The following is a 15,681-nucleotide window of genomic DNA, read 5'->3' on the forward strand; positions in this document are numbered from 1 at the left end:
AAAATAAAGGCTGGGCGCAGTGGCTCACGCCTGTAATCCCAGGCCTTTGGGAGGCAGAGGCGAGTGGATCACCTGAGGTCGGGAGTTCGAGACCAGCCTGACCAACATGGAGAAACCTCGTCTCTACTAAAAATACAAAATTAGCAGGGGGTAGTGCGGTTGCCTGTAATTTCAGCTACTCGCGAGGCTGAGGCAAGAGAATCGCTTAAACCAGGGAGGCAGAAGCTGCGGTTATCCCAGATCACACCATTGCACTCCAGCCTACGCAACAAGAGCAAAACTCCACCTCAAAATAAATAATAAAAATTAAAAAAAATAAAAATAGGTCGGGCGCGGTGGCTCACGCCTGTAAACCCAGCACTTTGGGAGGCCAAGGCAGGCGAATCACGAGGTCAGATCAAGACCATCCTGGCTAAGACGGTGAAACCCCGTCTCTACCTAAAATACAAAAAAATTAGCCAGGTGGTGGCGGGCGCCTGTAGTCCCAGCTACTCAGGAGACTGAGGCAGGAGAATGGCGTGAACCCGGGAGGCGGAGCTTGCAGTGAACCGAGATCGCGCCACTGCACCCCAGCCTGGGCCGACAGACCAAGACTCCATCTCAAAAAAAAATAAATAAAATAGGGCCGTCGCGGTGGCTCACGACTGTAATCCCAGCACTTTGGGAGGCCGAGGCGGGCGGATCAGAAGGTCAAGAGATTGAGACCATCTGGCCAACATGGTGAAACCCCATCTCTACTAAAAATACAAAAATCAGCTGGGCGTGGTGTCGGGCACCTGTAATCCCGGCTACTCCGGAGGCTGAGGCACAAGAATCGCTTGAATTCGGGAGGCGGAGGTTGCAGTGAGCCAAGATTGCGCCACTGCACTCCAGCCTGGCGACAGAGCAAGACTTTGTCTCAAAAAAGTTAATTAATTAATTAAAAAAGAAATAAATAAAAATTTTTTTGAGACAGGATCTTACTCTATCACCGAGGCTGGAGTGCAGTGGCATAATCATGGCTCACTATAGCCTTGGACCTTGGGCTCAAGTGATCTGCCCACTTCTGCCCCCCAAGTAGCTGGGGCTGGGACTACAGCCCACACCACCATGTACGGCTAATTTTTTTTTTTTTTTTTTTTTTTTTTTGTCGAAGCAGTCTCACTATGTTGCCCAGGCTGGTCTTGAACTCCTGGGCTCAAGGGATCCTCTCACGTTGACCTCCCAAAGTGCCAGGATTACAAGTGTGAGCCACTGCACCGGGTCTTAGATAATATTTTCTTTCTTTCGTTTTTCGTATTTTTTTCCACCCCCAGCACACATATAGCAAGAATAATTTTTTTCTAAAGGCAGAGATAAACTTGTTTCTTTCTTTCTTTTTTTTTTTTTTTTTTTTTTTTTTTTGAGACGGAGTCTGGCTCTGTCGCCCAGGCTGGAGTGCAGTGGCGCAATCTCGGCTCACTGCAAGCTCTGCCTCCCGGGTTCACGCCATTCTCCTGCCTCAGCCTCCCAAGTAGCTAGGACTACAGGCGCCCGCCACCACGCCGGGCTAATTTTTTTTTTTTTTTTTTTTTGTATTTTTTGTAGAGATGAGGTTTCACCGTGTTAGCCAGGATGGTCTCGATCTCCTGACCTCGTGATCCGCCCGCCTCGGCTTACCAAAGTGTTGGGATTACAGGCGTGAGCCACCGCGCCCGGCAAACTTGTTTCTTTATAGCCGTGCTGTTCATATTTCAGCTTCCTGGTTACCAAGGCTATACATTCATGGCCTATTGAGTGAGATTTCAGGAGTACTGCACCTTAAGTGGGCCATATTAAAAGATCCACGTGAAGAATGACATTTTTAGTTCAAATCTCTGTTTTCCTAAGCTATTTGGTCAGAGAAATCACACATGGGGCCCCATAAGAGAGATCGTTCCAACTGAAGCCCCGGGATGTGTCTAGGTAGGCTGTGTGTGTTGGGTGGTGGGGCCGATTCTGTATAACTAATTTACGTTTTCACCCTGTTCCACCAGGGGGCAGACTGACTCAACAAATAACCTACTTCTGCGCATCCCGCTTTTTTCAAAGTGAATTGGGACCCACAGAACTAAGGGCTTGGACAACTAACACTAAAATTCTAGGACTGCCTTTTACCCAGCCCCAGAATCCGATGATAACTCATCTTCTAGCTTCGTTGAATAGCATCTCCAAAACTCAGCCCCATTTTTTTTTTTCAATTTCTAGTGCTCTCCCTACCTTCACCCTTATTCCCAAAACTCTTGGTTCTCTTCCCCTAATCCCTCTAAAATTTCTCTTCCCCTGGTTGTCGTGGTTAAACCTCTACTTCCCTTCACCCCAGCCTCTCTGGCCTCAGAATGGAAGAGTAAGGTCGTAAGAGGGGAGTTACAGTTACCGAAAGGCTATGGAAAATAGCGAGAGAGACAGGCCGGCCTAAGCTAGGAAGGGAAAACCTAGAGAATAGAGGCCGGGCTAGCCGCCTTGGCCTGCCCAAAAGGGTGGGCGGGCAGGGGGTGGAGCCCGGAGGGGTGCCGCCTCTCCTCTTTCCCGGAGCCTGGGCGGAGAGGGAGGAAAACTTCTTCCTGGCCTGGGCTCCGTGCCGCTCTGTTTGCCAACCGTCCAGTCCCGCCTACCAGTGCCGGGCGCTCCCCACCCCTCCCCCGGCTCTCCCGGTGTCCGCCATGGCCAAAGCCTACGACCACCTCTTCAAGTTGCTGCTGATCGGGGACTCGGGGGTGGGCAAGACTTGTCTGATCATTCGCTTTGCAGAGGACAACTTCAACAACACTTACATCTCCACCATCGGTGAGCCCGCTGGCCATGTCCCAGACCCCGACTCTCCTGTGACCTCCTTCTCAGGCTCCCGGATTACTAGTGACCCCACTTTTCAGTCCCCTTAGAGTAAGGCTCCTAAATTCTAGTCCCTCAACCCCTGGCTCTGACCCTTCCCCCATGCATGTCTCTGTATAGTAACCAAACCTCTCACCTCTCTGAGGCCTTCAGGTAACTCTTCAACTGCTGCCAGCCCTCATTTTCTTGGTACCATCACCTTAGTCTCCCCAAATCCACAAGAACTCTTCTCTATTTTTCTCTGTGCCCCTATTCCCCTACCGCCACCACCTAGAACTCTCTCGATCCACTCTCCTTGTTTCCTGTATCCCTGTCCGCCACATCTTTTTCTCCCGATCCGATCCGCTAGCCTCTTTCTGTCTTGCTGAGCTTCAAACTCTCCCACTGCGTCCCCACCACACCATCTACTTCCCAGGTTCCCTGCCCCAGTCTCCCTGCACCTCAGCTGAACAGGGGTTTGGGAAGGGTGGAACAAGGTGGCTGGGTGTGCTGGAGGGTGGCCCAAGGACTGTGATCACGAATATGCAGCCAGCTTGGTGAGGAACGTGGAAATGAGGGGACTTTTGGGGTCTCTGAGTCAGCCTGGTGACTCATCCTCCTCCCAGGGGCCCCCAGCAGGCTTGGGGGAGGTGCCCAAGTTTCTACTAAGAAGAACATTGTCTCCCCTCCTCCCTTCTCTTCTTTCTTCATCTCCTCTGGCTTGGGAAATAGACAGGAAGAGTCTCACGACAATTCTGGTTACAAAGGAAAAGGAAAAATGCCCCTCTTTCCTGATTGTCTCAAAAGTAATCCTGCTTAGCCTCAGACTTTCCTAGTGCCAAGTTTGGCCCACTAGTTAATTCACATAGACTAGCTTCAGCTACTTTTTTCCTTACTCTCTACTAGGAGGGTGGGTGGAATACCAAGAGTAGAGGGCTCTAAGAAAACAGAGAAGAGGAATGTGAAAGTAATATCTGTGGGGGAGACAGAGACTGAATTCAGAGAGTTGTCAGCTGGTATAACTGAATGGACCCAAGAGGCGGCCTAAGGATTTTAAGTCTCCATGCAGAATTTTCATCACCTTTTCCCTCCCAAAATCCATAAAATGTACGTAAAAATAGTATTCTTGCTATACAAATACAGCTTTGGGAAAATTCTCCTAGCTTGGCATTTCCAACAAGATTGCTCCCCAAGTGCCTCCCCTGTGGAATTTCTGGTGCCGACACTGCTCCGTTCCTATCCCTCCCATTACACAGTTTTACATGTGTGCATGCATGTCTCAACTTCAGTGCATACCTTCCACCCCTAGGAATTGATTTCAAGATCCGCACTGTGGATATAGAGGGGAAGAAGATCAAACTACAAGTCTGGTAAGTCAGTCCTGTGGGACACCTCGCCAGACTTCCCCATTTACCTCCTACACATTTTTCCTTCTGTTTTGTTTCATTTCTCTCCCTTTCCCCATTGCTCCTTGTAGCACTTCTAATCTATTTCTCTGGATGCACTCAGCTGTCCTTCCATCTCTCTTCCTGCTCTCCCAACTAGTTCCAACTCTTTTGTAACTCTTGCCTCCTCTGGCGCGGAGCATCCTCTTAATTTGACAACAAACAACTGTTCAGTCATAACATGGAAACAGGCTGTGAGCAGTTAAATGGCAAAGGCAGAATTAAGACTTGACTCTAAATCTAGTGTTTTCTCCAAAATATGGTGAGCCCAGAGAGCCAAATATAGACCCTGAAGGTGTTTAAGTGGTATGAAGCTTAGTGGAGGCATTATGCTATGACATATAAGAGTAGACTGGTGTGCAAATCTGGTTCTTTTACTTATTTCCTGCCTGACCTTCATTAATTATTCAGCCTATCCAAATCTGTTTCCTTTTTTTTTTTTTTGAGACAGAGTTTTGCTCTTGTCGCCCAGGCTGGAGTGCAATGGCACAATCTAGGCTCACTGCAACCTCCGCCTCCTGGGTTCAAGTGATTCTCCCACCTCAGCCTCCCAAGTAGCTGAGATTACAGGCGCCCGTCACCACGCCGGGCTAATTTTTGTATTTTTAGTAGAGACGAGGTTTCACCACGCTGGCCAGGCTGGTCTCGAACTCCTGACTTCAGGTGATCCACCCGCCTCAGCTTCCCAAAGTCTTGGGATTATAGACGCAAGCCACGGCACCTGGCGTGTTTCCTCATTTGTAAAATAGAGACAATAATACATGTCTTATAAGGAAAGAGTAAGGATTAGGTAAAATGGTACATACACAGTGCTTGACACATAGCAAGCATTTGATGAATAAGCAAAGACATCTTGTTTCTTGGGCCACTATCATCTCTGGAAATCAGCTCAACCGTCTTTAATCCTGTTCCCCTTTACTGTTTCCTTATTCTGTTGCCCCACCATGTTACAAAAGCTAAATTCTTGTGAGAGAGGAAGAATTATTCCATTGGAGAATTATTTCCTCTATTCCATCCCATGAAACCTTCTCCTTCTTTAGGGACACGGCTGGCCAAGAGCGGTTCAAGACAATAACTACTGCCTACTACCGTGGAGCCATGGTATGAAGTGTGGGTCTGAACAAAGGATGAAGGATGAGGCCACACAATATATTATGAATACAAAGGGTCAGGGGTTGGGGGAGGTAAAAATGGGAGGGGTGCAGTGTGGGTTGCAGAGGGCCCAACATGGCCTAGTGTTCAGACCCATGGATGCGGGGTCACTTACAGGGCAGTGGGAAGCCTCAATGGGAATATGGTCCAAGGTGAATTTTGTCATCTCCCAGGGCATTATCCTAGTATACGACATCACGGATGAGAAATCTTTCGAGAATATTCAGAACTGGATGAAAAGCATCAAGGAGGTGAGGACCCTCCAAAAGAGATGGGGGAACTGGTTAGAACCTGGAGAATGAAGGAGTCCATCAGGATAGGCAGGACCTAACTTTTTTTTTTTTTTTGAGATGAAGTTTTGCTCTTGTTGCCCGGGCTGGAGTGCAATGGCACAATCTTGGCCCACTGCAACCTCTGCCTCCCAGGTTCAAACGATTCTCCTGCCTCAGCCTCCCAAGTAGCTGGGATTACAGGCATGCACCACCATGCTCGGCTAATTTTGTATTTTTAGTAGAGACGGGGTTTCTCCATGTTGGTCAGGCTGATCTTGAACTCCTGCATCAGGTGATCCACCCGCCTTGGCCTCCCAAAGTGCTGGGATTACAGGCGTGAGCCACCGCGCCCGGCTGGCAGGACCTAACTTTTACTTGTCTTTTGCCCCCAGAATGCCTCAGCTGGGGTGGAGCGCCTCTTGCTAGGGAACAAATGTGACATGGAGGCCAAGAGGAAGGTGCAGAAGGAGCAGGCCGATAAGGTGAGGGCCAGGCTGAGCAATGTTCTAGAACTGGGCTGGGAGGGCCAAGATAGGTTGCATTGCGGAGGACTTGGCTGCTGTCCTTAATTCAATTCTCTTCTTCCCACTTCACCCCTTATAGTTGGCTCGAGAGCATGGAATCCGATTTTTCGAAACTAGTGCTAAATCCAGTATGAACGTGGATGAGGTGAGATTCACACCCCCATCCCCGACCAAGAAAGGAAGTATTAGAAGGTAGATTCTCCTCCCTCCAAACTGACTCTGTTCCCCACTTTAGGCTTTTAGTTCCCTGGCCCGGGACATCTTGCTCAAGTCAGGAGGCCGGAGATCAGTAAGTTGGTTTTGCTGGACTAGGTACAACTCTGGGGGGTGTGTGTGTGTGTGTGTGTTGGTGTTGATAAAAACGGGGAGCAATGCTAAGATTTCTCATGAGGGTGGATTTACTTTAAACAGTTTATACCCTCCTACCCTAACCATCCATTCACACCATGACCCCTGTGCCCTTCTCCCTCTAGGGAAATGGCAACAAGCCTCCCAGTACTGACCTGAAAACTTGCGACAAGAAGAACACCAATAAGTGCTCCCTGGGCTGAGGACCCTTTCTTGCCTCCCCACCCTGGAAGCTGAACCTGAGGGAGACAACGGCAGAGGGAGTGAGCAGGGGAGAAATAGCAGAGGGGCTTGGAGGGACACATAGGTAGATGGTAAAGAGAATGAGGAGAAAAAGGAGAAAAGGGAAAAGCAGAAAGGAAAAGAAGGAAGAGAGAGGAAGGGAAAAGGGAGAGGAATGAATTGAGGAAGTGAAAGAAGGCAAGGAGGTAGGAAGAGAGGGAGGAGGAAAGGAAGGAGAGATGCCTCAGGCTTCAGACCTTACCTGGGTTTTCAGGGCAAACATAAATGTAAATACACTGATTTATTCTGTTACTAGATCAGGTTTTAGGGTCCTGCAAAGGGCTAGCTCGGCACCACACTAGCGAATTTGCTCCTGTTCTGTCACTTATCCTGGTCTTTCTTGGTATTAAAGGCCACCATTTGCACAAATGTTCCTGTTTTGGGTAACTTGGATTATTGTCAGAATTGTTCTTCACTCAAATCCAATTATTGTGTCTTCAAAGTGATTGATTTACCTGAATCAGGCTGGGTTTCTGTGGAACCAGGACTAATACTACTGCTGTCTCTTCCCTAGCTGTTCAGTTGGTAAGGAAAATAGCAAAGAGCAGGAGGTAGAGTGATCTGAAGGTCTGGATATCCTCTTTCCGCCATGGGGTCCGGATGCCCTTGTGGGCAGAGCCTTGTCCTGAGCACAGGAAATTCCAAGCAAGAAGGACTCTAACAGTCCTAGCCTCAGGGAAATAACTGCACCTAGTGTTTTATCCAGTGATTTGTGCAAGCGTCTTTGATTCTGCCAGCAATCCATTTAGGTATTTGATAGGCATTAATATCTGCTTTTATTAGTGAGGAAAATGACAAGTTCGTTTATTCATAGATGTATATTGAGCAATTTAAATATATATTGAGCATCTACTAAGTGCCAGGCACAATGGTCAGTTATTTTATTTATTTATTCATTTATTTTTAGAGACAGAGTCTTGCTCTGTCTCCCAGGCTGGAGGGCAATAGTGCGATCTCAGCTCACTGCAACCTCTGCCTCCTGCCTCAGCCTCTCAACTAGCTGGGATTACAGGTATAAGCCACCATGCCTGGCCACAATAGTCAGTTCATATAGCCCTTGGGTGGTACTTACAAGCAGAGGGACAAGGACTTTTTTTTTTTTTTAAGACCGAGTCTGACTCTGTCGCCCAGGCTGGAGTGCAGTGGCATGATCCCAGCTCACTGCAACCTCTGCCTCCCGGGTTCAAGTGATTCTCCTGCCTCAGCCTCCCGAGTAGCTGGGATTACAGGCACGTGCCACCACACCTGGCTAATTTTTGTGTTTTTAGTAGAGACAGGGTTTTGTCATGTTGGCCAGGCTGGTCTTGAACGCCTGGGCTCGAGTGATCAGTCTGCCTCGGTCTCCCAAAGTGCTGGGGTTACAGGTGTGAGCCACTGTGCCCAGCCTGGGACAAGCAAATTTTAACAAAAACAGTTCTTTGGCTGGGCGTGGTGGATCCCAACAGGAGTTCAAGACCAGCCTGGCCAGCATAGTGAAACCCTGTCTCTACTAAAAATATTTTTAAAAAAATTAGCCAGGAGTGGCGGAGGGTGCCTGTAGTCCCAGCTACTTGGGAGGCTGAGGCAGGAGACTCGCTTGAACCTGGGAGGCGGAGGTTGCAGTGAGTCGAGATCACGCCACTGCACTCCAGCCTGGGCAACACAGCCAGACTCTGTCTCAAAAAAACAAAAACAAAAACAGCTCTTTACTGAATAACAAAGATGGCAAAACTACTGGAAATGCAAAAGAAAATTCAGTCTTGGGCCGAGCACGTTGTCTCATGCCTGTAGTCCCAGCACTTTGGGAGGCCAAGGTGGGTGGATCACTTCAGGTTGGGAGTTCGAGACCAGCCTGGCCAGCATGGCGAAACCCCGTCTCTACTAAAAATACAAAAAAAATTAGCTGGGCGTGGTGGCGGGTGCCTGTAATCCCAGCTACTCGGGAGGCTGAGGCAGGAGATTCGCTTGAATCTAGGAGGCAGAGGTTGCTGTGAGCAGAGTTCGAGCCATTACAATCCAGCCTGGAGACAGAGCGAAACTCCAACTCAAAAAAAAAAAAAAAGAAAATTCAGGCTTGATGCACAGCATCCTTAAGTATATATATATTGTATTATATATTATATATTACAATGTATAATTATATATTATATATAATTATATATAATATATTAAATATATAATATATGAAGAAATATATAAAGATATAAACATGTTTGTTTATGTTATATGTTGATAAACATATAATTATATATAAACATATAATTATATATGTAATTATATATTTAATATATACTTATATATAAACATAATTATATATTATATATACTTATATATAAACATAATTATATGTTATATATACTTATATATAACATATAATTATATATTATATATACTTATATATAAACATATATAATTATATATTATATATACTCGTATATAAACATATAATTATATATTATATATACTCGTATATAAACATATATAATTATATATTATATATACTCGTATATAAACATATATAATTATATATTATATATACTCGTATATAAACATATATAATTATATATATACTCGTATATAAACATATATAATTATATATTATATATACTCGTATATAAACATATATAATTATATATTATATATACTCGTATATAAACATAATTATATATTATATATACTCGTATATAAAATATATAATTATATATTATATATACTCGTACATAAACATATATAATTATATATTATATATACTTATACATAAAATATATAATTATATATTATATATACTTATATATAATATATAATTATATATTATATATAATTATATATAAACATATAATTATATATTATATATACGTATATATAAACATATATACGTATATATAAACATATATAATTATATATTATATATACGTATATATAAACATATAATTATATATTATATATACTGATACATAAACATAATTATATATTATATATACTCATACATAAACATATATAGTTATATATTATATATACTCATACATAAACATATATAGTTATATATTATATATACTCATACATAAACATATATAGTTATATATTATATATACTCATACATAAACATATATAATTATATATTATATATACTCATACATAAACATATATAATTATATATTATATATACTCATACATAAACATATATAATTATATATTATATATACTCATACATAAACATATATAATTATATATTATATATACTCTTAAACATATATAATATATATACTCATATATAAACATATATAATTATATATTATATATACTCATATATAAACATATATAATTATATATTATATATACTCATATATAAACATATATAATTATATATTATATATACTCATATATAAACATAATTATATATTATACTTATATATATTATATATTTTAGATATATTAAATATACATTTTATATATAATGTATTAAATATATTATATATTTTATATATAATGTATTAAATATATTATATATATTATATATAATGTATTAAATATATTATATATTTTATATATAATGTATTAAATATATATTTTATATATATGATATAATATGTATAATATATAATTATATATTATAATTTATGTTTAATATATAATATATAATACATATTTTAATATATAATATATATCCCCCTTTCACCATACATAATATTTTTTACACAGCAAAATGTAATAACTTGATAAATGTAAGTATCCAAGCATTGATGGGGTAATGATTAGCCTTATTTGTGGCTTATGTTTAAGTTTTTTTTTTCTTTTGAGATGAAGTCTCGCTCTTGTTGCCCAGGCTGGAGTACAATGGTGTGATCTCGGCTCACCGCAACCTCTACCTCCCGGGTTCAAGTGATTCTCCTGCCTCAGCCTCACGAGTAGCTGGGATTACAGGCATACGGCACCATGCCCAGCTAATTTTGTATTTTTAGTAGAGACGGAGTTTCTCCATGTTGGTCAGGCTGGTCTCAAACTCCCGACCTCAGGTGATCCACCCACCTCGGCCTCCCAAATTGCTGGGATTACAGGCGTGAGCCACTGCGCCCAGCTGTGTTTGAGTTCTGTAGTAAACTGTCCAGTTGGTTTAATTTGCTCAAGAGATGAGGAAAAGACTTGCACTTTGTGCCTCCTGGGAAGGAGACTAACGTTTTCAACATACCTTATGGCAGGTATTTAATTTCAGAGTAGAGACCCCACTCTGATGCCTGGTAAGGTTATTGGAAGTGAAATCTCACAAGATCTTACAGTTCGTTGTGAGATAAGGTAGGATTTGGTGAGGAGTAACAAATACTAGCAGATTTCGGCCCAAACTTCTATTATAGCTAAACATTACTGAAAAAAAACCCACAACCTACTTTATGTAACATATAACTGCTCACACACATACAAAAATACACACACACACAATTTCGGCAAACACAAATAATAATTTAAAGAAACAAATTCAAAGTTAGAGCCAGGTATGGTGGCACATGCCTGAAATCCCAGCTACTTGGGAGGATCCCTGAAGACGAGAAGTTCCAGGCTGTAATGCACTATGATGGCTCCTGTGACTTGCCACTGCACTCCAGTCTGGCAACATAGCCAGAGTCCATCTTGTTCAAAAACAAAAATAAACAAACAAAAAACGGCAAAATGAAAGCTCAGCCCTCATCAGGTTTGGGTGACAGAGCGAGACCCTGTCTAAGAAAAAAAATAAAATTAAATGAAAATTCGTTATCAGACAGTAAAGCATGAACCCAGAGTGCTGGTCAAGTCACTGCAGGTCTGAGTGTATATCAAGGTTTAACTCCATAAGATGAAAAGCAGGCAATGAATCTTTGGCCTGGGTGTTGACAGTCTAGGCTCAAGCTTCAGCTTTCCCACTCACTAGCTTGCTGACCTTGGACAAGTCACTTATATTCTCTGAACTTACTCATGAAACGGAGATAATTTCATCTGTCTCTCGCAAGAAAAAGTCCTGGTAAATGCACATGATCGTTTCCGTTTTACACAGAACACTGACAAATACTGTCCTAAGATCATGGAGTTAATAACCACCAGAACCTAGACTCAATACTTATGGAACTTCAAATCTCATGCTTTTCTCATTGCACTTATGTTACTCCATTACGTAGGAGCAAGGGAGAGTTGAGAACATTTGAAGAGGTTACGCAAAGGACCAGCTCTGCGGAGTAGGCTTAGCATTAGCAAGTAACATGAGGGAAGGTAACACCGTTCATCTGTGTAGCGAAGTGGGAGCCAAGAGACAAGGAGAACGTTTCATGTTCGCCACGTGTCTCGGATATTCTGGCTTCTGCAGGGACGAGAACGCGCAGTTTCGCCTTCATCCCTTGACCTCCAACACAGCTTCTCCACTGGACCATCGGTGGCGATAAAGGGGCGGCTGGGGAAGGATGTCAGAGAAACCTGAAGCTTGACGGTGAATCCTCGGGTTTTAAGGAGAGAGCAAAGTCCTGAGAGGGCGACGTATTGTCCCTGCTCACCTAACCCAGAATGAACAAACACGCGCCAGCCAGGGAGCAGCGAGCCGAGAATCCGGACGAACCTCTGCAACCGCCATTTGCCGTTCCCGCAAAGACTACCAAGACCACAATGCAACGGGATGCCGAGCTAATTCCCAGTGAGCAGCAGGCGAGGCGCCACCGACGCGGAAGACTACAAGCCCCAGCGGGCGACGACCGAACGCGCCCGGGAACACTGGGCCCCGAGCTCGGGCCCGCGCCGGAGGGTCCTCCACGGAGCTAGATGGTTGCGTCGGGGGCGGGAGCGGAGGTGAGCGGGCGCTAGGGCCGCGAGCCCCCGCCGGCTCTTCCTCCAGCGCCCTGCGAACGCCGCAGAGGGCGCCCGCCTCCCTAGCAAACGCGTATCGATTTTTCTCGCTGTGGCAACGGGGACGTCCCGGTAGATCCTCTGCTCCAATAGGCAACTCCGGCCTTCCCTGCCCTAACCTGGAACCTCTGGGAGGGCTGCAGAGTAAGTGCCGCCTCTGCGCTCCGACGGAGGCACGAGGCCTGTGGAGTAGGTCCCTCTGTTCCGACAGGTGCGACACTTGGCGCTCCATGCCTGCGGGCGCGGGGAGGCCTGGCCTCCCCCAGGGCCGCCACCTCTGCTGGTTGCTTTGTGCTTTCACCTTAAAGCTCTGGTAAGGAGGAGGTAAGGGGAGGGAAAAGGAGGTCACTGGAGGACAGGATCGTTCCCGGCCCCGGGGTTGGGGGAGACCTTATCTATGGACAGCGCAGGAGGGGGTGCCCTATTTTCTGGATTTTGACTTTTGTCCCTTCCCCCAACTCCGCTACAGCCAAGCAGAGGCTCCCGTGCAGGAAGAGAAGCTGTCAGGTGGGTGATTGTCTGGGAACCCGAAACTTCCCGTCGTTTGTTTTCGGTTTTAGTATCTTCCTCATGTATCAAGCGCACAGGTGGAAAAGGGCGGCACCACATGGAATGAGGGCAAGCGCTGTTCCGGGAAGTTGGATGGGCAGAGCCTGGGAGAAATGTTTTCTGAATGGCCTGGGGCTGGCATTTATCTTTCCTTTAGCGAGCACCTCAAATTTGCCATGCTGGCTGGTGGAAGAGTTTGTGGTAGCAGAAGAGTGCTCTCCATGCTCTAATTTCCGGGCTGTGAGTATCTATTTCTCTGCCCTTTTTTTTTAAACATCTAAGCAAACACTTAAGCAACATCTTAACATGCAAGTCTTATTAAACTGCCTTTGCATCATCTTTTTTTCTTTCTTCTTGCAGTCTCAGTGTATGTCCAAATCTGTACTTGTCTTTCCCCTGAAAATGTGCCCCTTTCTTTCCAAGCTAATGGCAGTATTCAACTGATAACTATGGTTTTTTTGTTTGTTTTTGAGACGGAGTCTCACTCTGTTGCCCAGGCTGGAGTGCAGTGGCGAGATCTCGGCTCACCACAACCTCCGCCTCCCGGGTTCAAGCGATTCTCCTGCCTCAGCCTCCTGAGTAGCTGGGACTAAAGGCGCGTTGCACCATGCCTGGCTAATTTTTGTATTTTTAGTAGACTTGGGTTTCACTATGTTGGCCAGGCTAGTCTCTAACTCCTCACCTCGTGATCTGCCCGCCTCGGCCTCCCAAAGTGCTGGGATTATAGGCGTGAGCCGCCGCACCCGGCCTCAAATAACTATGTTTTATTCACTTTTAGTATAGTAGGCTCTGGAATGGAATGTATCCTTGCCACTTCTAGACCGTTGCCTCTGAAGTGTTCTAACATACATTCGTAATCATGCAACCACCACCTCCACCATCCGCATCAGAACTCTTTCATTAGCTGTCTGTTGCCTACCACTCCAAACCATAGCAGTTGGGCACCTGCACCTTCTGAATGGCAGCCTTTTTGTTTATCCTGTTGCCCCTTCCTAACATGTACTTTGCTCCTTTTCTCCTGGCAGAAAACTACCCCTGAGTGTGGTTCCACAGGATATGTAGAGAAAATCACATGCAGCTCATCTAAGAGAAATGAGTTCAAAAGGTGAGTGCTGTTTCTCTTCTCTGAGATCACATCCTTTGCTTCTGTGACTTTAGATGGATGATCCCACCTTTTCTCCTGGTCTGGGGGTAGCATGGAATATCTGAAAGAAGAGGGGGCTGGGCTCACGCCTATAATCCCAGCACTTTGGAAGGCTGAGGCTAACAGATCACCTGAGGTCAGGAGTTCGAGATCAGCCTGGCCAACGTGGTGAAACCCCATCTCTACTAAAAATACAAAAATTAGCTGGTGTGGTGGTGGGTGCCCATAATCCCAGCTACTTGGGAGGCTGAGGCAGGGAGAATCGCTTGAACCCAGGAGGCAGAGGTTAGAGTGAGCCAAGATCACGCCACTGCACTCCAGCCTGGGCGATGGAGCAAGACTGTGTCTCAAAAAAAAAAAAAAAAAAACGCTGGTAGGGGTGGTTCACGCCTGTAATCCTAGCACTTTGGGAGGCCGAGGCAGGTGGATCACGAGATTAGGAGTTCAAGACCAGCCTGGCCAAGATGGTGAAACCCCATCTCTCTTAAAAATACAAAAATTAGCCGGGCATGATGGCGGGCACCTGTAATCCTAGCTGCTTGGGAGGCTGAGGCAGAAAACTGCTTAAACCCGGGAGGTGGAGGTTGCAGTGAGCCAAGGTCACGCCACTGCACTCCAGTCTGGGTGACAGAGCGAGACACCATCTCAAAAATAAATAAATAAGAAAGAAGACGGGATTTGGAGCCAAATTACTTGAACCCAAGTCCCAGCTCTACTCCTCAGCACTATGTTATTGGCCATATTTTCTCATCAGTAAAATTGGTTAATACTAGCTCTGCTTATCCAGAGAATAAATTAAATAATCTATTTGAGAGGGATTTATGTACTATACACACCATAGAAGCCTGGCTCTGATTTCCTCTTGAATATATCCTGGCTAGGCTGAAGTAGAAGGGAGATTAGAGGGAGAAGCTGTCTGGCCTTCCCTGGGAATAACTATTCCTTCCTGCCCTCAGCTGCCGCTCAGCTTTGATGGAACAACGCTTATTTTGGAAGTTCGAAGGGGCTGTTGTGTGTGTGGCCCTGATCTTCGCTTGTCTTGTCATCATTCGTCAGCGACAATTGGACAGAAAGGCTCTGGAAAAGGTCCGGAAGCAAATCGAGTCCATATAGCTACATTCCACCCTTTTATCCTGGGTCTTAGAGACCCTGTCTCAGACAGTGAAAGTGAAATGGACTGATTTGCACTCTTGGTTCTTTGGAGCCTTGTGGTGGAATCCCGTTTTCCCCATCTTCTTTCAGATCATTAATGAGCAGAATAAAAAGAGTAAAATGGTTTCCTTCCCTTCTGTAACTTGGAGCAGGAAGTCATGGGGGCA

The 15,681-nt window shown here is 44.8% G+C and overlaps 2 protein-coding genes across 3 annotated transcripts; both read left to right on the forward strand.

Annotated features, from left to right (window-relative positions):
- Positions 1 to 2,038: 2,038 nt before the first annotated feature.
- On the forward strand, positions 2,039 to 7,200 carry RAB13 (RAB13, member RAS oncogene family). Its single transcript, XM_054454103.1, has 8 exons — positions 2,039 to 2,784; positions 4,118 to 4,178; positions 5,294 to 5,354; positions 5,579 to 5,656; positions 6,070 to 6,159; positions 6,281 to 6,346; positions 6,437 to 6,490; positions 6,675 to 7,200. Exons 1-8 carry the CDS (start codon positions 2,661 to 2,663, stop codon positions 6,750 to 6,752), a joined length of 612 nt encoding a protein of 203 aa, XP_054310078.1. The 5' UTR covers positions 2,039 to 2,660; the 3' UTR covers positions 6,753 to 7,200.
- Positions 7,201 to 10,610: 3,410 nt separating this feature from the next.
- On the forward strand, positions 10,611 to 15,639 carry JTB (jumping translocation breakpoint). 2 transcript variants are annotated; one of them, XM_054461489.2, is made up of 5 exons: positions 10,611 to 12,982; positions 13,139 to 13,176; positions 13,376 to 13,458; positions 14,244 to 14,323; positions 15,319 to 15,639. In XM_054461489.2, the coding sequence occupies exons 1-5, from the start codon at positions 12,900 to 12,902 to the stop codon at positions 15,473 to 15,475; spliced, it is 441 nt and encodes a 146-aa protein (XP_054317464.1). In that variant the 5' UTR covers positions 10,611 to 12,899; the 3' UTR covers positions 15,476 to 15,639. The 2 variants fall into 2 exon arrangements, with proteins under 2 accessions (XP_054317464.1, XP_054317453.1); XM_054461478.2 differs by lacking the exon at positions 13,139 to 13,176 and having other exon boundaries at positions 13,230 to 13,458.
- The last annotated feature ends 42 nt before the right edge of the window (positions 15,640 to 15,681 follow it).

Source organism: Pongo pygmaeus, chromosome 1 (genome assembly GCF_028885625.2).
Source record: "Pongo pygmaeus isolate AG05252 chromosome 1, NHGRI_mPonPyg2-v2.0_pri, whole genome shotgun sequence".
Classification (NCBI taxonomy): Eukaryota; Metazoa; Chordata; class Mammalia; order Primates; family Hominidae; genus Pongo; species Pongo pygmaeus.

What these genes read in the sequence shown, in the direction of transcription:
- JTB (XM_054461478.2), top strand. Translation starts at nt 12,900, where the DNA reads ATGCCTGCGGGCGCGGGGAGGCCTGGCCTCCCCCAGGGCCGCCACCTC. An exon ending in GCTTTCACCTTAAAGCTCTG is followed by an intron (nt 12,983 to 13,229) that starts GTAAGGAGGAGG and finishes TTTCGGTTTTAG; the next exon opens with TATCTTCCTCATGTATCAAG. An exon ending in CATGCTCTAATTTCCGGGCT is followed by an intron (nt 13,459 to 14,243) that starts GTGAGTATCTAT and finishes TTCTCCTGGCAG; the next exon opens with AAAACTACCCCTGAGTGTGG.
- RAB13 (XM_054454103.1), top strand. Translation starts at nt 2,661, where the DNA reads ATGGCCAAAGCCTACGACCACCTCTTCAAGTTGCTGCTGATCGGGGAC. An exon ending in CACTTACATCTCCACCATCG is followed by an intron (nt 2,785 to 4,117) that starts GTGAGCCCGCTG and finishes TTCCACCCCTAG; the next exon opens with GAATTGATTTCAAGATCCGC. An exon ending in CCTACTACCGTGGAGCCATG is followed by an intron (nt 5,355 to 5,578) that starts GTATGAAGTGTG and finishes GTCATCTCCCAG; the next exon opens with GGCATTATCCTAGTATACGA.